This window comes from Pseudoliparis swirei, chromosome 23, assembly GCF_029220125.1.
Source record: "Pseudoliparis swirei isolate HS2019 ecotype Mariana Trench chromosome 23, NWPU_hadal_v1, whole genome shotgun sequence".
Classification (NCBI taxonomy): domain Eukaryota; kingdom Metazoa; phylum Chordata; class Actinopteri; order Perciformes; family Liparidae; genus Pseudoliparis; species Pseudoliparis swirei.
The window spans coordinates 7,907,398-7,929,847 of record NC_079410.1 but is presented as its reverse complement, the minus strand read 5'-3'; the positions used below and the strand labels follow the sequence as shown (position 1 = coordinate 7,929,847).

General features: G+C 42.7%; 2 protein-coding genes across 5 annotated transcripts; one reads left to right on the top strand and one right to left on the bottom strand.

The window, feature by feature from the left end:
• Nucleotides 1-8: 8 nt before the first annotated feature.
• On the bottom strand, nucleotides 9-14,902 carry mapk3 (mitogen-activated protein kinase 3). The gene is made up of 9 exons (XM_056408158.1): nucleotides 14,529-14,902; nucleotides 13,058-13,240; nucleotides 12,014-12,203; nucleotides 8,917-9,033; nucleotides 8,717-8,831; nucleotides 8,292-8,420; nucleotides 7,529-7,638; nucleotides 4,853-4,981; nucleotides 9-3,523 (listed from the first exon to the last, which is right to left on the bottom strand). The coding sequence occupies exons 1-8, from the start codon at nucleotides 14,756-14,758 to the stop codon at nucleotides 4,862-4,864; spliced, it is 1,194 nt and encodes a 397-aa protein (XP_056264133.1). The 5' UTR covers nucleotides 14,759-14,902; the 3' UTR covers nucleotides 9-3,523; nucleotides 4,853-4,861.
• On the top strand, nucleotides 14,276-22,248 carry nudt9 (nudix (nucleoside diphosphate linked moiety X)-type motif 9). 4 transcript variants are annotated; one of them, XM_056408162.1, is made up of 9 exons: nucleotides 14,276-14,409; nucleotides 15,962-16,061; nucleotides 16,535-16,780; nucleotides 16,941-17,030; nucleotides 19,206-19,292; nucleotides 19,518-19,629; nucleotides 19,771-19,917; nucleotides 20,018-20,102; nucleotides 20,298-22,248. In XM_056408162.1, exons 2-9 carry the CDS (start codon nucleotides 15,964-15,966, stop codon nucleotides 20,441-20,443), a joined length of 1,011 nt encoding a protein of 336 aa, XP_056264137.1. In that variant the 5' UTR covers nucleotides 14,276-14,409; nucleotides 15,962-15,963; the 3' UTR covers nucleotides 20,444-22,248. The 4 variants fall into 4 exon arrangements, with proteins under 4 accessions (XP_056264137.1, XP_056264134.1, XP_056264135.1 ...); XM_056408159.1 differs by lacking the exon at nucleotides 14,276-14,409 and adding an exon at nucleotides 14,931-14,997; XM_056408160.1 differs by lacking the exon at nucleotides 14,276-14,409 and adding an exon at nucleotides 14,940-14,988.
• Nucleotides 22,249-22,450: the final 202 nt, after the last annotated feature.

The following is a 22,450-nucleotide window of genomic DNA, read 5'->3' as shown; positions in this document are numbered from 1 at the left end:
CCACACAGTTGTAACAGTATCAGGAAATTTTATTTAATTATATGTATATAATTCCGTTTCTTTGTTAATCGTTTAATTCATAATACCCATAGAATATACAGACTATAACCCTCAATAACTCATATCTCTTCCACAATCTACGTATATGTTAAAATAATTCCTTACAAGATCTTGGAGGGGAACTCAACAAAAAAACAAGATTGAACACTGCCAATAATAATCACACCCAGAAGAGAAATTACAAATAAAAACGACCTAATTTGTAATAGATACAACTTTAACTCCCTTTAATGTAAAAAAGAAGAAAAAAAAGAAACGAAAACACAACAACTCACCAATATAACAACAACAATAGCAATAATAAAGAACAGCCATTTAAAAACAACAATATCTGGAAACAGGCCTAATGACGGTCGATACTGTGTGAATGCATGTGGTGTGTTTAAGTGCAACTTCTCACTAGCACACAGAAACACTCCTCAGAAAGAGAGAGGAAGTGTCTGTGTGTGTGTGTGTGTATGTGTGTATGTGTGTGTCAGGAGGATTGCAAAATGTGGTCCTCTTGGTTCGTTCCCATGGTTACCCAGTGGGATGTTTGGTCTGATGGCAGGTTGGTTGGAGAGAGAGAGGGGAAAAAATTAAAAAGGAAAGCAAGCTGGGCCTCGTTACTGGTGGCCAAATACACACAGGAAACGCAAACAAAATGTCTGTGCGACTGTTTTTGTGCCTGTTGAAAAGAAAAACGTAAAACGCACAGGTAACTGCAGGGAGGACCCAACACACACGAGAAAGAAGAAAGAAAGGTCTTGGCTTTATGTTACTGATGAGCAGATACACAAACACGTGTCCATAAATTACTGCAGACGATCAGTGAGCAACACACACACACACACACACACACACACACACACACACACACACACACACACACACACAGAGTGGCTGGAAAGACAAAGTGCAGACGTGCTGATTGAGTTATGCGAGTTTCCTGCATGTGTGATCGTCCATGATCTGTGATCCAGGAGTCAGGGGCAATGATTTTCTGGCAGAGGGAGGAAAGAAGTGGGGGCAAAGTCAGTTATAGGGGGAGGAGGAGAATGGAAGGGTGGGGAGGGGGGGGAGGCAGCCCTTTGAGTAAAGCGTGGAGAGAGCCGGGAGGTTGAAGAAAAGTCTGCACGTATCACCACATGCACCAGAAAGCCTCGCACCGGCTATGGCTTCTGAGAAAACAGCCCATAAAAACAAACTAACCATTTTTGCTGCGAGAGGGAGAAGCCGGCGAGCGAGAGTCTATTAGCATCACAGGCCTGCCCTGGGAGAGAGAGAGAGAGAGAGAGAGAATCCAGTGCATGTGTTGGTCCATTTTAAGGGGGCTTCTCTACTGGTCCCAGTGCAACAGGCATAAATTAGTGCAGACTGAGCTGGTGACTGAGCTGGACCCGCTGGTGGCGCTCCACCGAGCAGCCGTGAGCGGCCACATCCAGAACAGAGAGGAGGCGGGACTACAGACGCAATACACATGCACACAAAGAAACGTGTAGCATTGAAAATCACCCACATTGCAGAATAAACATCCAGTATGTGCACAGGTAGCGAAGCAAACACACGGGGGGGAGGGGGTCATAAACGGCACAACCAGGAGGTGGCGCTGGATGCACAGCACTCCACTCTGGGTTTGACTATTATGTTTTTGTTTGTTTTTAGTTTTTAAATGACACTCACATCAATATCAAAGTCATAGTTACAACTGGGAAACGACTTTTCGAAGTGCTCTGATATACAACAAACAGTCTTAAAGATGCAACTTGTTGAAATGTGAAGCCGTCCATCCTGCATGACACTTTTTTTTCCAGCGGCAAACAGTTTTCTTTGTAGTTGTAGAAGAGCTCTTGTAAAAACAACAACAACAAAAAGTCCCAACTGGCGAACACTAAGCTGCAGCGACAGACTCCGGTAGCTCCGGACGTTTACATTCAAACACTTGCGTCAATGAGCCAGAAAGAGGATAATCTGAAAATGCTCGTTTGGGAAAGTGGACTTCTCGTGACCTCGCTCAAGTGCGGCCGCTTTGAATTCATGAATGGGATTAGGTGTTCGGCCCCGGGCGGTGGAGGCGTTCCGAATCAAACGGTAGCCGATGGAAACGCGGCGCAGAGATACAGCGCGGCGGGACGGAAACGCTGACGTCATCCTGGCCCCATCTTCCAGAACATCGTGTCGTGTGTTCGTGGCTCTGAACACGGAGAAGTTTAGGCTGAAGAGGAGCTGAGAAACAAGCGCTTCAGTGGTGCTCCCAGTAATGCACTGCTGTGCTGCAACGCATGTGTATCAGAAATGTAATCGAGTAAAGGAGCGGAGCACTGACACTGGATCAGCCATTTGGTTTTGGTGTTATTTTTTTTAATGAGACACGGGCGTTTTGGCTCGAAAAATGGACGAAACAGTAACGCTGGACCCGTTTCTGAATCCACCATATAAACAAACGAGGTTCTGGAAAATGGGCCGCATGCATCATTTATCGAAATGAAGGTACAATTATAGAAACCAGACGTAATGCGTTTTCATTTCTATTTTGCGCCTCCTGAATAAAACCGAATTCCCACAAATGAAGGGTGAGTTCGGTTCGTCTGCCCTTCGAAGGTCAAAGGTCAAGAAATGTGTCTACGGTAGGATTCAAAACGACAGATGGAGATTCCTTTGTTGCTTCCCAGCCAAATTTCCTGCATCTTTATGCCACTTTGGTTGATTTGAGGAACGCATGCATTCGTATGATCATACAGTTTGTTTTTTTAAGAAGAGAACAAAAAAATTGAAAGAGCGACGACGAAGAAACCTAGAAACCTGCCAACATGCCAGAAAAACATTGAATATTTGTCTCAAAATAAAGTGTAAAAAAACAAAAAAAGACCCCAAGACATAGAAACGACTCTGAACTAATCTGAAAACACTTGAACAACAGTGTACAAACAACAACTCCGACGAGCACACTTCAAAGAAGGAAAAAAAAAAAAAAAGCTTTTATATACACATACACCCGATTAACATCCCCATTCTTTTAGCCCTCGATTTTTCCAGGTTGTAATTTACATGAGCAAGACAAGAGAGTTATGGTGTTGGTTAATACAGTAGTTTATATGAGAGGCAGCGACAGAGAGAGCTCAGACTGACGGATCAGAAACAGGTGCAGGAGAGAAGGGGACAGAGAGTTACTGGAGCCGGGACAGGATGAGGCAAGACGTCCAACAGGAAAACAAATGTGAGGCGAGAGGAGGGAGAGTCCAACATGGACAAAACTGAAACAGTACGAGTACAACAGACCCTACCACCCCTCCTAACCACAGAAAATCAAAGATTAACTTAGCTCTCTTGCAGTAGAAAATGGAAAGATAAGCAGTTCAATGTTCAATTCTTGTTTTCTTTTTTTGTCGGTTTCTTGAAGATGCGGTTTTTTTCTTTTTGTTTTAGCATGTCGTTTGGAGTCTTCTCGCTCAAAGCTTCTGTGTGGCTTTGTCACTCTTTAGGGCTAAAAACGAAAAAAAGATAAGAAAAAGAAATGCACTTAGGTCCCACTGAGAATAAATATTAAGCCTCATTCCTATTCCCTCAATATCCCATTACTTCCTACAGGACAAATGTCCATTACAGCAACAATGAAGCCCTGCAGAACTCTTCAGCCAAAGAGGTTCAGACCAACAAGTCTCTGTGCCAAATCTAACCGCGTTGAGCTGGAGACAGTTGACGTTACGGAGAGGAGAGTTCATCGTGCGTTGATGCCGGTGGTCGCTCCGGTCCTGAGACCCGATTCTGACCTGAGCCGCCCCGTTATTTTTCATCCCGTAGCGTTGCATTGTGCCGTGACGATGTCATCGCAGTTGACGGGATTAGTGGTCAAATGCAAGACCAGAAAGTGATTTGTTGAAAATGTTGAGGTTTAAAGATGATACTGCGAACATTACTGAAGTATTTGAATGAAACGGTTTCCCCTTCCCCCCCTGAAAGGGTTTTTTCTATTTCTTGGGGAGCTTTTCCTGATCCGATGTGACGTTCTGGGACAGGGATGTCGTATGTGTACAGATCGTTAAGCCCTTTAAGGCACATTAGTAATTTTTTATGTTGGGCTACATAAAATAAACTGAAATTAATTGAATATATTATATTAACCGACTTCTGACATCCTGCTGACAAACACGATAAGAGTCATTTATGATCAGATGGAGCTGCTCCTGGACATCTTTTATATTACAGAGTCCACTTCAAGACCAATTCCCTCACGTCATATAAACCATGGACCTCAAATATGAGCCGCGGTTTACTGGACAATATGCCGTCGTTGGGGATTTGTCTCGGTAGTTCTACGTTTCTCTTGACCGTCGGAGCCACTTATGTACATTTACTCTCGTCTTTTAACTAAATGAGAGTGAACGGTTTGAATGAATGCATTAATGACATTTGCTCCACTGACATCTAGTGGTATTTAACCACAAGTCGAATCAGAGCCCCTCCAGTTTTAGAGGTCGTTACAGTTCCCTTCAAAAGAACACAATGCTGATCTCATCAATCTCTACTACAGCTCACGTACGTGTGTCTGTCTATTTACTGCACAACGTGCTATTAATCACCCCCATCAAATACTTCTTGATGTACGAACGAGCCAAACACGGGCAAGAATGTTGCCTCTAAACCTGTTAAGACTTCAAGCCAAGAGAATTAGCTTGATGTGTAACGGCATCATCAGGTGAAGCACCTGTAACATCTGCTCAAATATGTCTGCGTTTTGCAACCTATCGCGGCAGAACCTCGCGTTGACGTAACCGTGTGTGTAATTATTGCAAAGCAAGCAGTGTTCACGTACCTGTGTGTCTCAGGAGCCCTGGTAGGTTGCCTGGAAACGAGCGGTTTCCTCGTAGATCAGTTCCTTCAGCTTCTCTTTGGGAAGGTCGTCCAGTTCCATGGAGAAAGTGAAGGGCTCCTCTGCTACCGGCTACACACAAACACACACATTTAAAACACCTTCCACTAAAGCTGTAGAGACATTTCATTCAGATTGAGCTTTAAAAATAAAGACTTGGTGGTAGAATTGAGAAGTTTTGTTGCAACATGCTGCACACACACACACACACATATAACGGTAAGGTTAAATTTATATAAAAGCTTTCAGACGAATGCTGCAAAGTGGGGAAAGCTGGAGAGACTTTATGCATCCCGAACAGCGAAGTCAAGTGTTTGAAATGTGATCAGGACACGAGAATACAAACATTAAAAAACACCGGTGAAGAAATCAGAACTAGTCTAAATTTAAGACTTTTAAGACTTTAGACCTTTAAGACTTTTAAAGAAATTTAAATTAAAAAAATTAATACATTAATTTAAATTAATTAATCAAAATAAACACACTGATGTCTTTAAAAAATTTAATTATATTAAAATAAAACACTGTCAAATAAATGTCATTTTATAAATTATAATTATTTATAATTATATTTACAAAATGTTAACACATAAGTCCTAATATATTTAAAAATATACAATAAATAAAGCAAATTGAAAAAAAATTGCAAAAAAAAAAAAAAAAAAAAATAAAAAAAAATAAAATAACAATAAACAAAAAAAAAAAATTCAAAAATAAAATGTGTGTGTGTGTGGGTGTGAGAGTGTGTGTGTGTATGTCTCTATGGTGTTGATGTGTGTATGTGTGATGGATGTTTTTGCAAATTTTACTGATATAACCCTTTTTGCAAAGTAAAAATATCAAACTAATCTTTTCAAACTGTTATAATAACTTCCAAAAATTAAAATAAAAAAAACAAAAGGAAAAAAAAGAAAAAACAACACACACAAAAGAAAAACAAACACCATTTCATCAACACATCACACATTGGATAGGACAATATAAATAGGAATAAATAATAATTAATAAATTAAAATACTATTTTTGTAGTGAAGACTCTAGCTACATATGTAGACACAGACACATTGACATGACTCACAAACTACTACAATTTTTTACTTATTCTATTTTTACCTTTATGCGTATTATATTAATTAGGTGCGCCTATGACTAGCTGTTATTAACTTGACACATGAGTAAACAACATACATAACACATACATATACATATACATTATTATACTGTGAGATGCTGAAGTAGGTCCTGGGTGAGCTCCCATAGGCTCTGGTGTCATCCTGTCCTGACCAGGTCATTTCACTCTCACGGGGTCATCCAGCTGTCTGCTCGCGGTGGTCTGGGGTCTGTCTCTCTGTGGTCTGGTCCGCGTCTAGAGGACAGAGATTGTGCAGTGATGAGTTGTGGTCTTTGAAGGCTTGTGGTCTTCCGTGAGCGCTGTTAGCAGGCTGGATTTCCTCGGTGACGCGCAGAGGGAGAGAGAGCGGCGAGCGGCGCAGCAGCAGCAGGGAGCCTGGCGGCGCCCAGCGCTGGTGTCTCTGCTCTGCTTCTCGTTTTGTGAGATGCCTCTGCTGAAGTCTACACAACACAGACTCATTCATTTCACCCACCGTGACCAGACCACCCGAAACTTTTCACTCGTTCTTTTCAAGCCGTTTTTCTCCATGTTTGCTTGCGAAGTAGTAGCAGCGTAGAGGGGGGGATTAGGATGATAGGATTGGTGCAATGTCACCACGGTGCGCGCGCATGATCACAGAGCGTGATGCTCCCGCGCGCCATCGCTGGAGCCGAGAGCCGAGAATTGTGCGGGGAGTTTCACTGTTATATAGAAACACTGGAGTTGATAAGCGTGTCTTCTTGTCTGATCAATAAGCTGTGGTGAGGTGCGTGGCGGACACTGGACAGCTGCTGATCACTCAACACACCACCTGCACAAATAAGCAGGAGTGTAAGGCAGCATTTTTTGGATTTTTGGGAGACCCATTTGACCCCAGGGAAAACCCTGGACATGACACCCAAAAAAAAAAACCCAATCCAATGGGGATTTAAGACAATTTAAGACTTTTTAAGGCCTTATTTTTAGGAAAAGCAATTTAAGACTTTTTAAGACTTTTTAAGGACCCGCGGACACCCTGGAAATCCACCATTTGTATTTCTCCACAGCAGCAGGAGGATTCAGTCCAGACGTAAACCGAGATGAGATTAGGTTCTTTAACCTCCCTCCAGCTGAACCCTGGAGAAAACTCGAGGCTAATTGCATTCCCAGCACAACGCAGAAAAAAGGCTCACAATTAAATCTCGGCTCATGATCGAAAACAATGGCAAACATGTTAGAATGAAAAAAGGCCCTTCTGCCTCCAACATTGTTGCAAATCTCATAAATGAGGAACAGTGTGGCATTAGGCTGGATATATTGGGAGAAATGGAATATAATATTAATAAGCATGTTTTTCCTCTGTAGACGGTAGAATATATAATATTGACAGAATGAAAAGGCATTATTTTCCCCCTCTGACATCTTTCTTAAAGCAACATGCACGTTATTTTCACAGATTTTCTTTCGCTGCAGCAATAGTGTAATAATTGATAAAACGGCATGAAATAAGGGGTTCTACCCCTCCGTACCTCGTCTGAGGGATCGTAGTACTGCTCCAGGTAAGGATGAGCCAGGGCCTCCTCAACGCTGATGCGCTTCTCGGGGTTAAAGGTCAGCATGCGGCCCAGCAGGTCCAGAGCTGCGTCAGATTCACCAAAAGCTTCAGTTAGTCCAATGGTATTCATCACAATAGATTTATAATTATTTACTTATTTTATTTAGGTCTAATAGTACTTTTAAAATAGTTTTAAGGGTGAAAAACTAAAACAAACAAACTGCTGGGTTTCCAGCTCACATATTTCCCCACTCAACACACTACTGATATTGTGTAGAGAAAAGTCCTTAAAATAGGGTGGCACTTCTTAAAAAGGTGATGCCTAGACCCTCTCATCTTTGTATCTGTGGAAATATACAAATAATTCAACCTTTTACTATATTTTTTCTTTATACAAATGTCATGAACATTTTGCAATTTATTATAACTTCACTGGATGTTCTCGTTTGAATCGCTAAACTTTCCTTTCCTTCAGGCTTATTGTGAAAGCAAACAAACAAAAAAAAGCCCCTAGAGCAGCTTCAAACAGATCATCTGACAAAATGATCACACATTAAAAGCCTGTTATACGGATAATATTCTTCAGGGTTATAAACCCTTTGCTGCTCCATTTCATCAGACCTTTCTCAACATGTAAAGAACAACCTGCACCATATGCTGTTCCTGTAAATATGTATGTCTTATTTTCCCCCCTTTACATTCCAGGCTAACAAACGTATGTGGTGCGCTGCCATTACCTTTTGAGTCTGCCTTGTAGAGCGTCTCCCAGGGGATTCTGGGTTTATGAGGGAGGGACTGCAGGTAGTTCCTCGCCTTCATGTTGATGATGCAGTTCAGATCGTCCTGAGACGGAGAGCCGAGGACGCCTGCACACAGAGGAGGGCGGGGGATGCTTTACAATGAGCCTCATTTCCCACCCAGACGCGTCTCGCTCTGGTTACCTGAAGCTGGCTAAGTTACCCGAGTGAAGAATTTGTAAAAGGTTACAAGTATACGCTTTAATTTACAACCAGTTCAAACAGAACTGGGCAAACAAATAAAATCAGACTGGATGCAAATGCGAATCATCGTCCGGCAAATAAGAATAACCGATAATCGTACACGGTTCTTCAAATAGTGTCCACATGTTGTAGAAATGGGGTAGAAATGAGTGAAAACTCACCCAGGATGTGGTTGAGCTGGTCCAGGTAGTGTTTCCCAGGGAAGATGGGCCTGTTGGACAACATCTCCGCCAGGATGCAGCCCACTGACCAGATGTCAATGGACTTGGAGTAGCCCTGAGACACAAACACACACTGTGTCATCGAACTGAAACGCTTTCCGTCCCAACACAGAATCCACATCGGTTCCTCACACACACACCTTTGAGTTGAGCATGATTTCTGGAGCCCTGTACCAACGCGTAGCCACGTACTCTGTCAAGAACCCGGTGTGGTCGTGCTCAGGGTCGGCTATCCGTGCCAGGCCAAAATCACAGATCTGAGGAAGAAGCGAAGGGTCAGAAACTTCATACTCATAAACTGAAGCATTCGAGCATGAGTAAGACTGTACACTTTCCTTAAGCCCGAGGAGAACCCTTCAGATACAGAACTGCCAGTTCAGTTTTATGCTTCTCTCAAACGTTATTCCTCCTGCTCTACTTTCTAAATCTCAAGGCCTCATTTTGAAATCCAAGTCATGTTTATGTTTATTCAAAACACCGAATTGCAGGAAATGTATTTGCAGTTAGTATTCCAGACAGTCGAGTAACACCGTTTACAACACTCAGAGGGAAAATAATTAATATTATTATGATGTGTAAATCAAGTATTCTAAATTATTATTATTATAATTGATGAATGATGGTTGGCTGCCGGGATTTCACAAGTGTTCACCGAAGATGTTCAACACGGCAAAGATAAACCCTCGTGGCTCATAACGCAGCCTGGACTACAGCTAGTATCAATTTGTGAAAAAGACAACCGGACATTCCGGAAATAAAAGCAAGACTTTATCTCCAATTAAAATAAAAAGAAGAAATGCACGGCTCTACGAACAAAAACATTGTTTTTGAGGCTATTTGGCTTGTATAACTCCCTAAAATCCAAAAAACACATTTCACTTCTCGTAAATTCACCAAAGGTCAGCATTAGATAATGACTCATTTGCATATTTAAGTGTAACATTTAAGAAAACTTGTAATACAAAAACTAATAGTAAGTCTTAATGTCAGTAATCACCTGGCGGAGTTTCATGGTTATATATATTAGTTATTTCTAATGACCTTTTGTGGAGTCTTGTAAAATGTATGAAATGTTACAGAACATATCACCAACGGTTGTTTTCTCACAAATAGACAGAGCCAGTAATCTCCATTTAAGCAGCACTTGCATGCATTACACGTTCCAGATTAATTCTGTATATATTCTGAAGGTTTTTACAGAGGGGATCGTGTACATACCATGCATAGCCGTATCTATAGGACGTTAGATAAAAGAAGACTTCCAAAATCCCCTCTGTGAAAAATTTTACCGGTAATCTAATGTCAACAAAATAACGCGAGAACTTTGAACCTGGCTGATTTATGCTAATTAGCACATGGTTTTTTTCAATACCCAATTTGCATATAAAATCATACAATTCCATAAAACTTGTAGTAGAAAACAAAATTGTCCTAGTGCAAGTAGTCAAGTGGTCCTAGTGCAAGTAGCATACCTGCAAACTCATGAGGGGTGCAGGTGACTTTTTTTTTTGTCACCACACCACATCCACGTTGTTTGAAGCCTCAAAGCTTTTAGAACCACAACTACAGTCATTTTATTGTTCTGACCACAAATCTAAATAATGATAATAAACAGTTTAAGAACAAAAGGTCCTCCGCTCTGACTCAGCCCTGTAATGATAGTAATAACAAATATACATTGTCATTATATATAATATAGTTAAAGTCATTCATGAACCAACTTTTTTTTTGTTACCTGAACAGTCCTCATGGACTTGTCCCTGAATCTGTTCTGTCTCTACCTGTTTGTCACGATACTCATATTATAACTTCTATACATATTACATACCTGCCATAAATATCATGATACCCGATACCAGAATTCAATACACCATACAAACAATATGGTACCATAATTACGAGACTGGTATATTTATCTATAATAGTAATAAATAAAACATCTGTATGGTTCACTTTTTACCAACTTTTCAACACTTAACAAATGACAGTAATATGAGTATTAATACAGCCAGATATGAATGAAACTACATGGTTCCATCATAGCATTGATTATACACTATGAGGCCGTTAGTCTCTGACCAGATGATCCACAGTTCATCAGGATGAGCAGCTGGAGAGTTACAGAACTTTACAGACTGAAACATTTCACTTCTGGCATCTTTTTATTTGTTAAGCCGAAGTCTCTAAAGCTGCGCCTCTTCTCTCGCTGTGAGCTGCGCAGCGCAGTGTGCGCAGACAGCTCGACACGGAGCAGCGCGTGCGCTCTGATCGCTCTCTTAATGAAGTATGATACTAAAAATATGCTAAATCACATCGTGTTTAACGTACGGGTACTTTGTTAGCATCGCTACACCGTGCAGCGTGACAGGAGTAGATGTAGCGGGCTAACATTCAAGCTAACCTGAACCCCCAAACGCTGTGGACATCTGAACGCTGATTGGCCGAGACGCGACACGCCCCATCAAAGATGTTTTATTGCGAAGAGCAACACTTCACACTTTTCTCCGCGTCTCACTGCAATCTCAACGGCAGCGGGCCAGGTGACCCCCCCCCCCCCCAAAAAACCAAAAACTGTTCGGATCTCAACGATTCACGTGGATGACCTATTTTGAGTTCAAAACGGTGAATTTCACCGAAAGGTGACAAGTTTGCAGGTATGAAGTAGTCAAGTGGGGAAGTTGCATGGTGAAATATTAATAAAATGTTTTACCCTGTTCAGCAGGAATGGGAAAAATTTACGATGTCACTATTCAACTGAGAGTATTTTGATAGAAAGTATCTGCAATTAACACATTTCAGCCAGCGTTTATGTTTTGTAGTTCAACTGTTCCCTGATCAGTGAGGGGTCATGAAAAGCCAGGAAGGGCTGAGGTCAATCCATCGCCCACATCCAACATTCCTGAGATTCCTTTTCAATTGTGTGCAGCGCTGTACGTTACAACTTGTACCAATGGTTAAATAAACATAAAAGGCTCTTGTGTAAAACGGTTAGCTAGATAAAAATAGGCATTTAATTTAAATGCGCAACATGTGTGAGATTAAAATAAATCTATACATATAGATTTTAAATCACAAAGTGTTTCACGCCGAAACAACTGCAGGATTTCCACAATTATACAACTATATTTGCTTAATGAAACACCAATATGTGTCTTTTTTTTGCTGCCCGACAAAATGACAAAAAAAGGACACAGTAACCTAGTTAACAGAAAAGATGGGTAGTGTGTGTCTTCTGACCTTGAGGTCGCAGGTGGTGTTGATGAGCAGGTTGGAGGGCTTGAGGTCACGGTGCAACACGTTGGCCGAGTGAATGTACTTGAGGCCTCGCAGGATCTGGTAGAGGAAATAGCAGACGTGGTCGTTGCTCAGCCTCTGGGTCTTCAGCAGCTTGTACAGGTCCGTCTCCATCAGGGTCTGCACGATGTAGCTGGGAGGACGCGCGGGTCAAGGAGGACCACAAAGAGGACCGACAGCGTTTATTGACACCAGGAGAAACATAAGCACCGCTTTGGAACAGCAGTATAGGTTTACGAATACACATAAAAGTATTCTAGATGTGTATCGTGTTTAGAGACTTCACTGTAGTCAGATATTGGTGCGTTCATTTTGTTTCCTTCAGTCCACCGCTCTGCAAATTACGACAGTCTGAGAGGACCGAGCTGAATAATGTGCATCCAAACTAGATAAAATACTCAAAAGGATCAGTTTTAGAAGATGTAAGATCAACATAATTTATGCCTCGACATCACAGTACTTCTTATTCGTGTAAATCATCAGTTGAAATATGTTTACAATGCCAGTTAAAAAAAAATCTCAAAATATAAACTGTAATTTTAAATAATTATCAGTAACACACAGCACCTAAAAACTATTTTTATAATAATTTATATTTAATATTCAGCCAAAAATGTTGAAGCAATGACGACCACGAGAAACACAATTGCCTCAAAGTTTTCCTTCTTATTACCCGTTAAACTGAACTCGGGAGGCACTAGAAGGCGAGAGCATAAATGGACTGAAATCTGGATTAATAACTCCTCGTTCATTTGTTTGGAGCAGCCACTGCAGAATTGACAATTCTCCCACACACTTAAAATGAAAAAGAAAAGCTGTTGCAATAAAGGTTCGCTTCAAAAGTCAGTGTGGTACCCGGTATTTGAATGCATTACGACCAGGTGTTGAGATGAATATCTTTTCAGAGCATTGAAGAGTTCGATTCAGTCAATGCTCGGAGAACAAGGGACGCAAATGACTCTCGCTGTAAAGCCTTGAAAAGGATACACATCCCTCATGCTGTCAATGTTCCGTGCCCTGAGAATGTCGTTGATGCCGATGATATTCTCATGGTGGAAACGCAGCAGGATCTTGATTTCCCTCAGTGTGCGCTGGCAATATGTCTGGTGCTCAAACGGGCTGATTTTCTTGATGGCTACGCGCTGGGTTGAGACGTTGTCGTTAGCAGAGCTGGAAAGGGAGGATGCGGAAAGAGGCACAAAACAGGTTTCATATTACACTCTGGTCAATCCACACACAATGACGTTATCAGAAACTGGGCTGACACTTGGGGGTAAAAAGGGCGTAGCAGACTCCTCCGCCAAGATGCACGTCTTTCTGCTGAGATATGTTGAGAGCTTCCATCTGTGCAGTGTCAATGTGGTCTAGGTGGAGAGTAAATGGAGGAGCAGCTGGGAATAGTGCGTTTCTGGAATCCTTGAATTCTCTGTCCCTTTGTGAGAATGAATGAATAAATATATATATATATGGTACTTTACGCAGACACTTCAACAGGAACACCAGTTACAGCACTTCTTTCCTATTGCACAACATGCTGCATAAACTGGGCAGTTCATGAGCCTGTACAACCTTTGCTCAAATGCTGTGGCAGAAACCCAGAACACAGAGTAAACATCCGTTTAAGGCACATTCGGACACAAAACATCTGTACACCCTTGCTAACGATATAGCGTGGATCCTAAGATTTAATTCATTTGTGTTGTTCTTCCACTGTCCCAACCAGTGGGTGTTGACAATGTGCTGACACATGTCTGTTTGGAAAGGACAGTTATCTCATTGATATGCATGTGTGGGCCCCGGTTCTCACGCGAAATATGCATCTTCACATCTGATCCCGCTCACAGCTTCAGCCTCCATTGCGATGACTTGGCATTCATGCCAAGTGCAAAAGGGTTGCTTAACATGACCACACAAGGCTGGGGATCTCTCACACGCGCGAGGAAAGGCCTCGCGACAACTGACAAAAATCACACTCTGCAGCAGCTTTTTTCCCCTGCAGGCTTAACGTTTAACAATTCAGAATTCAAATATAGATAAATGTGGTTTGGAAGCTGATGCCGGACATGTTAAATGACTGAGGCCCTAACTCAAATGTGCGGTTTGACTGCAGTCTGCAAAAAAAATCATCATCGGATAGCAACCTCCGTCCTGCGCAATCACTCCCGATCTTGTTTCATGTAAAGCTCATAGCCACGCCTGTAGCTAGCGAGCTAGCTCGCTAACCACAACACAAGCCTTCGGGTTCAACAGCGTCTGAATGTCGGGCAGCGGGTTGAAACACACACGTCGACACCGAGCCCAAGTTCACAGGACGGCGCGTTGAGATTAGCTGGCTCACGGTATTTGATTAGCACACGGTATTTGCAAACAAACGGCTCACGTTATCTAGCACTTTTTTAAATAATTATTTAACGTTGGACACTACGGTGGCCCAGCGGAGACGACGAGCACAACTCACCAGACCATTCCGTACGCCCCCTCCCCGATGTAAGACAGGTTCGTGTAGCGGGGGCCCACATCGAAAATCTGTCCCTTCACGGACTCGGCCTTGAGTCCCGCAGCTGCGGGCGCTCCATCCTGCGCCACCGTGCCAGCCGGGGCGGCAGCGGTAGCGGCAGCAGCGGCGGCGGCGCTGTTGGAGCCTGCGGCCCCGACCGTCGCGGTGCTGACTGGGCATGAATCCGCCATTCTCGCTCTCCAAACCGCTCCCGCTCTGTCAATGTGTTGCTCCGGGGAACCGTCGCCGCTCTCAGATCGGTTTTAATGTCGGTGCGGCGCTTCGAGCCAACGGATTGTTTGACTGACGGCGCAGAGCGACTCGAGCGGGGCCCTCTCTGCTACCCGAGTGTAAATGGATTTCGTGCGCGAGCCCGGATTTAGTCTCAGCGCCGGAGCGTAAATGCGCGTGCCAAATTACGGTAATACAGGTGCGTTAGATATCTTCATGAGGGTGGCTCGTCTGTGCGGAGTCACGTCCGTTGGCTAGAGGCACCGCCCGTGCAGCTTTCGTAGTTGACGTGAAACAAGCGCAATCTGCAAAATAAACATGCAGCAGCAGCTTCGAGTGGGCGTGCCGAGATGTGTTGCATGCTGCCTGTTGTGACAAGAAAACCCGACTTTATGATTAAATAGTCATTTTATCGATTCGCATGTGGTTATCTACAACTGTATGCCACCCACCACCGTTATGTTTTAGTACCTTGTGATAGCCTGTTTAAGGACGTCGCTGTATGTCACGATTTACGTGATAAAAAACAGGGTGCTTTGATTATATTTGACAGTAAATTATGATACTGTGTATGTATATTTGAGATATAATCATATTAATGTATAGGAAAACCTGTTATTACAATTGTGGACGTTTTTAAGTCCCAATTAGTATTGACAAATAATTATTGTTAAAATAGATATGGATGAGATTGTATTTGTTATCATTTGATACATGTAGTTTAACAAATTAAATTAAAATTCAATTTTATTATCCTCGCACTTTTCTTGACAGTGAGTCACAGATTTGAATTTTCATTTTCAACCTAATACACAAATGATTGTTAATCATTGACACTCATTTAAAGAGGAATGTATTCGTCTTTAAAATAAAGCATAAACACAAAAAGGTGCAACAGAATTGTTTTTAAAAAGAGTCTATAATACGTTTTAGATATATAATATAGCGAATCGGTTTCAATAAATGTATATTCCCACTTTTTTTATTTCTCTGTGAGAGACATACATACCATAATAATCTTATCACCATGGAAACGAATGCGACTGCCGTGACCACACCCCTTTGCACACGACACAGCGTCGGGCAGTGCACTTCCTGGTTACTCGGCGCTGCACGCCTGTTGTGGCTGTTGATGTCAGACTATTGATTGTTTTCTTCTCAAGGAATGGTACATTTAGTCCTAGGACGATACTGCATCGGCCGGATTCGTCTCGCGCTCACTCTCATCGGACTTCCGTATTCGGTATGCACCCTTGAAGTCAGGTAAGACGGTATAAGGTTAATTAAAAGGTTAAACTAGAAGCGTTGATTATTTGATATTATGGGACAGTTTTAGCTGTAATCAAAAGTAGACATAGTTATGTGCTGTTTCTGTCTAAGTCCTTAAAACTGGCAGGTGATATGTAAGTCAATATGATATATTAGTTTCCATGTAATATCATGTTGATATGAAATGACATGTCAAACTAATAATTGCTTCACCAAACCATCATTACTTTAGTTTAGACAATGAATGTATATCGCGGTATGTCATGATATGATTGCACTGCTGGATTTAAATGGGATTTTATGCTAGAAGATGTATCCTCTCATCATTGGGGGGGGGGGGGGGAGGAGAGTATATGATATGAGAAGCCAAGAGTGCATGTGGAGTGGTGCTGCACATGCACACATCATTGAAAGCAGATGTGGTCTTACTTACTGGATTTCTACGTCTCATATTTCTTCCCTTGCAGGCCGGCCATCAGTACCATCAGTAGCAGTTGCTTTAACCTCTCCACAACAAGTGTCTGGACAATGCCATCCCACGCAGCGCCTCATGTCAAGTCCAGATGCCCCGAGTATCCCGGGTCCAAAATCAAGCGCTTCCTCGTGCCCGATGACAAGATGGGCTGGAGTCAGAGCTGGCCGCAGTATAATCCTGTCAGCCACACCGACCCTTTAGTAGAAAAGAAACCAGTTTGGGCTGATCCTGATATTGGGTGAGTTCTATATCTTAGGACTGCTGTGTAAGAATGAACTGTAGATGTAGTTATTTCCTTAGCTGCTCTGCTGTGAGACATTCTGACCGTTGAACATGCTCTTAGTTTTCAAAGATCAGCTGATGTTTATTCATGCCGATTACTTTTTCTTATTTTGCAGCTCTTTCTCTCCAAAGTTTAACGCTGAGGATGCTGGTGTGGACAGGACGAGCTTTGACGGCAGCTACAAAATGGAAAAGGGAAAGCCACTGTAAGTTATCGCACACATTACATTACATGTCATTTATTACATGCTATGTCACAACAGTATTGACAAAAAAAGAACAACCAACCTTAAGTACAAATACAGAACAACAGAACACAAAGAAACATAACACAGAAGAAGAACAATCACGAAAGTGAAAGAAAGCTGTGTTTTAAAAGAATCTTTTAACAAATCGAAAAGTTAATCTAGATTCGGAAGGAGATAGTGAGGAAAGATTGTGTTTTCAGTCCAGTGGGGAGCTCGCCTTTCCTGATGTCAGTGGGGGTCCTGAGCAACCACTGAGGGAGCCGGACAGCAACAGTCTGTTACAAAGGGTTAGCTCGAGGTGCAGGAGTCACACCGTCGATTGGCTTGCCGACAGCCGAGGCGTAGCCCGCGGTATGTGTGACCATATCCCGGATGCGGGCGCGGCGGGGGCCCGATCCGTTCAAACGCGCCAGGCCAGGTGTAGTGTTTGATGCCGGGGAGGACGGGAGTGGTGTGGAGCGGGAGGCGGGTGGTGTGGATGATTTCTGGAGACTGAGACCAGAGCTGCTGCTGTATTCTGGATGAGCTAGGCAGATGATGAGAGCAGGAGGGTAGACCAGCCAGAGTTGTTGAGACAGTCAGTGAGTGAAATGACGAGCCTGGATCAGAAACCTCGCCGCCCTCTCTGAGGTAAGAAGGCCTTCTCCTGATGTTGTGCATGCACATAGGACACAGCGTCGCGTGATGTTGCAGTGTTGGCTGGTTGTCAGAGTTGTGTGTGTGAGTGGTTCAGAGGTTCCTGGGGTAGGGTAGGGGCCTACACAGAGCTGTTGAGGGTGGTAGTGGGGTGGTGGGTGGGGAGGCCCCGAAGGAAATAGTAGCTGGTCTCTTGTCAGGGTTGATTTTCAGGGGTGAGCAGACATCCACTGAGAGAGTCGGTCAGAGACAGGCAGAGAGCGCGCGCCCTGTGTTTCGGGGTGAAGTGGAAGCAGAATCAGTTCAGTGGGTCAGTAGCTATGGTAGGAGTAGAGATGAACGAGATGAGAGCCGAGAGAATTTGAGAAGAGCAGGGAAGAAGAGAGAGCAGGACAGGACGGAGAGAACCCCAGTAGTGAGAGAGGGAGAGGACAACACAGAGAGACTTCCCCGTAAGTTACCCGTAGGTGGTAGGAAGAGAAAGGAGAGAGTGCAGTGCGAAAGTGATCCCTGAGTCCTGAAGAGAAGAGATAAGGATCTGTGAACCACTGGTGGTTGCAAATGCAGAAAGGTCTAGAAGGATAAGGACAGAGGAGAGAGAGGCTGCTCTAGCAGTGTGAAGCTGCTCAGAGACAGCAAGGAGGGCAGTCCAAATGAAATGGTTCAGAGAGGTTAGTTTAGGGTTAAAATGGGTCCAAAAGAAAGTCCCAGTAACACGTTTTTGTGTATTAGTTTATTTGGTGTCTTATGTCCAAGCAAACATTTTCCAAGTGTTACTTTCATGTTTTTTTTAGCTGCACATGACAGGGAGTCATTTCATTAAAATTATAACGTCAAAGACTTTGCTTAACCGAATCCCCTCACCCCCCCGCCCTAGGATTAATTTGACCCCCCTCAATGTTGTTTTATGTCGGTGTTTTCGGGAAACACAAACACAAACAAGTGCACTCATACTTGGAAAACAAAATTAATTCTAATAATATAATTTTTTTCGTTTTAATTGCTGGCGTCAAATTGAACCCAAATAAAGGTAAAATATAAAAGTAATAATAAAGGTAAGAGTGAAACATTGATGAAGGGTCAAAATGACCCATAGGCGGGGGGAGGGTGTAATATTGATTTGGGTCAAAATGACCCTAAGGCAACACAAGGGTTAAAATGGCAATAGAGAAGGATTTTGCTTAAACTTATCATTATGAAGTAAATGTCGATTGCGCAATGTGATAGCTGAAGAATTATGACACCCTCGTTGTTTACTTTAGTTCCCTATAAGCCTCACTCTCACAATGCAGTTCTGTCACCGGGCGATCTCCCTGGAAGGATTAATGCTCGATTTAAACCACAAAGGAAAAGGTTTCAACCATTGCGCAACCAAAAGTTGAAGAGGATTGCGCCTTTGTCTATGAGAGTCTTTAATTGGAGGTCTAAGAGTTTTGTGTTTGTAATACATATTTATTTTTTAATGCCAATAAATGCATTTGCTTTTTACTGGTGTAGAAATCCTCACGGACGCACTGGGGTGACTGGTAGAGGTTTGCTGGGCCGATGGGGACCCAATCACGCAGCAGATCCCATCGTCACCAGGTAACCCTTTCTCGACTTTACCCATCTGTGTTATCCAGATACGTGCTCACTAAACCAAAGTCCAAGTGAGCTATGTGATTACCACCGTGCTATTTAAGCTGCAGTGCATCGGAACAGTTTCCTGTCATGTTAAAAAGATGCTCAGTTGACAAAAGGAACTTTTCAGTTTTCTTTTCGTGAATACCCGATGAACAGATGTGTGTTTGGTCACTCACTGTCTGGCAGATGGAAAATAGATGCCAAAAAAGCGAAGATATCTCACCCCGTCTCCAAGCGGCCTATCCTGCAGTTTGTGTCCATCAAGAGGAAAGACTGTGGGGAGTGGGCCATTCCCGGGGTTGGTGGCTTTTACATTTCTCTTTCAAACCGAAATGAATTCACAGCCAAGACGTGTGAGTTAGGGTTTGAGTGTTTTGGTGTAAGAGGTCACGGTCCTGTAACTTCCTTGCTTATTGGTGTGGGTGTGATTGTTCTGCAGGGGATGGTCGATGCAGGGGAGCAGGTCTCTCTCACTTTGCAGCGGGAGTTCTCGGAAGAAGCCTTGAATTCGTTGACGGTCCCGGCACCAGAGAGGGCAAAAATCAATGAGCGCATCGGCAAACTCTTCAAATCAGCAGGGTTTCAGGTCCGCCGCCGACGCCCACTCACTAGTTCCCTGCCACATTTCAGTCTACAAGTTCTTTTATGAGGAAAACTAGAATATGTTTTTTCCTTTTTTTCTTCAGGTCTATAAAGGCTACGTGGATGATCCGAGAAACACTGACAATGCTTGGATGGAGACGGTCGCTGTCAACTTCCACGACGAATCGGGTATCAGTTATTTTATTTAGATGTCTTTTTATTGTAAAAAACAAATCTTTAAAATGCAGTATTTAATTAATACGACAACAGCTCCAGCAATGTTTTAAAAAAAACGTGTTCTTGTAAAAATGTCTCTCTGGTGACAACAAACATGTTTGACATGTTTTTTGTAGGGCGATGACATATTTGTTGTTGTTACCGTAGGCAACAGTGTGAGCGAGCTGCCGCTGCAAGCCGGCGATGACGCAGGACAAGTCCAGTGGGTTGATGTTGACTCGTCTGTCCCGCTGTATGCCAACCATTCCCATTTCATGGAGCTGGTTGCCAAAGAAAGGAAAGCTCACTGGTAACCAAGGACGACAGACTGACATGACGACGATGAAGGAAACATGGAGCCTTGTTGTTCCCTGAGATAAGGATGCATTACACCTAAACTTACCTCACTGATGTAAACACAATAATCATAGTTAGTGAAAGCTTATCATGTATCTCATTAGGTTCATCCGTATGCCCACTATATAATGCCTAGCCGGTTTAGATTAATATAGCAGAATATATGAAAGCTACGGTCGGCTCACAGGACATGTTAGAGCTACTCCTTGATTTGTGTAAAGAAAATTTTGAAAATAAGGATAAATAATAAATAAATAAACTCCCCGCTTAGAAGAAGCTTAACATGAGACTGTAGCATGCAAGGTGCTGCTGTGTGGCACGCCACATTATTTCTATTGGCACAAATTATGCTAATTAATTCAACGTTAATAAGGATCACATGAACCCAGATTGATATTGGAAGAACAAACACAATGAGATGCTGAACATAACACATACTACATTAATTTAAGTGTGATATTATAGGGAGGACGATCAAAATGAAAAAGTGCAGCCGGACTTTGATCTCTCGGTGTGAATAGAGTAAGAAGATGTGCTGGAGCTGCCCACACAGCCCAGCAGTGCCCCAGAGCGGAGCACAGACGGGCTAGAGGGCGAGCATGTTTTCAAGTGGTAACAGACGGTGGAAGCAAAGGCCGGTTCGCACGCGACAGCCTGCCTTTTAACGAAAATCGGAGGGTGTCGTCTCACTGCCGGGCGCACTTTGAGTATCTGTAAGAATTCAAGATACAGACGGCAACACGTGGATACTGCTTTCATCAAGAGGCCGGTAACGACACACAACCAAGCCTTTGCAATGAGACAAGTCTGCTTTCTGGTGGAACTAACAGATTTCACGAGATGTGACGTGAAAATTCTGTACGCAATGAAACTAGTGAGCACGTGAACTAGACACGAGCGGGAAAGGGAGATGAAAGTGGCTGCAAGAGAACCTAATAAAAGAAAAATCCAATTCGGATCGTATTCGTCTTTTTGCTGATCAGGCCTCAATATTTGTCTGCAGGATATGATATTCAGTTGCACTACGGTACGATAGCAGCAGCAGCATCAGTGTGTGGGTAGGTTCTGCTGTTCAAACCCGTTTCTAAAGGCATAATCTTTAAAAGGATCACACTTATGCAGATAAACACGCAGCTCTTATAGACTCCCAGTACACCAGGCCACTTACCATCGGCTCTGAAACATTTACAGTCAGAGCGCTTGCAGCGTTTGATGTTTCAGGAAAAGGAGAGTACTTCCCATCCAGATGTTTCTGTTTTCTGAAAGTCATGATTATCTTACTTTTTACTCAACCATTTCTTATGGGCTTTATTTGTTTCTGATTATTGTGATTATAGCTGGTGGCTAGTACAAGACAAATACAAATAAATAAATGGCAGGATGAGTGGTGGAATAATTGGATTTTGATTAGTTTTATTATAGTGTCCAATGTACACAGCAGGATTTGCTGAATGAGTGTCTGTTGTTACTTAGTAAACTTGCACTAAAAATAACTGACACCAACAGGTCTGATCTTGTGTCTCTTTATTAATCCGGACTCCCTCATAGTATATAAGTGTTTTGACGGTGGTTATTATACATGGTGTATTGTATTCTCTCACAGGTAATGTAACAGCAGCCGTCGTTATGTTTCAGCCTACACAGTCGCATTAGAGACTATGCATTATGCAGTGCACTTTGAGCTCAAAAGATCATCATAATTGTCTGTTGTTTCTCTTTCCTCATTGTGAAAAGGAAAAAATTAAATCTATGGAAAAATCTATGATATTGTATTTGTCTTCAATTGTAAAGTTGTGTGCTTTGAGCAGTGGGACGGCTTTTAATACCTGCCGAATGCAGACCCAAATGCTCTATGGTATAATTCTGTATAATAGGTAGTCACTCTAGTCATTTACTAAATTGAATGTCATGCTTTCCGGAGTGGCCTTGAACTACACATATATTCTCCTCACTAAAACAGCAGC

Excerpts from the sequence above, each read along its gene's own strand:
- nudt9 (XM_056408159.1), top strand. The coding sequence starts at position 14,970 with ATGCGCGTGCCAAATTACGGTAATACAG. Across the intron at positions 14,998-15,961 it reads GCCAAATTACGGTAATACAG|GAATGGTACATTTAGTCCTA; the intron begins GTGCGTTAGATA and ends TTTCTTCTCAAG. Across the intron at positions 16,062-16,534 it reads GTATGCACCCTTGAAGTCAG|GCCGGCCATCAGTACCATCA; the intron begins GTAAGACGGTAT and ends CTTCCCTTGCAG.
- mapk3 (XM_056408158.1), bottom strand. The coding sequence starts at position 14,758 with ATGGCGGATTCATGCCCAGTCAGCACCGCGACGGTCGGGGCCGCAGGC. Across the intron at positions 9,034-12,013 it reads ACACCACCTGCGACCTCAAG|ATCTGTGATTTTGGCCTGGC; the intron begins GTCAGAAGACAC and ends CTTCTTCCTCAG. Across the intron at positions 7,639-8,291 it reads CTACAAGGCAGACTCAAAAG|CTCTGGACCTGCTGGGCCGC; the intron begins GTAATGGCAGCG and ends AATCTGACGCAG.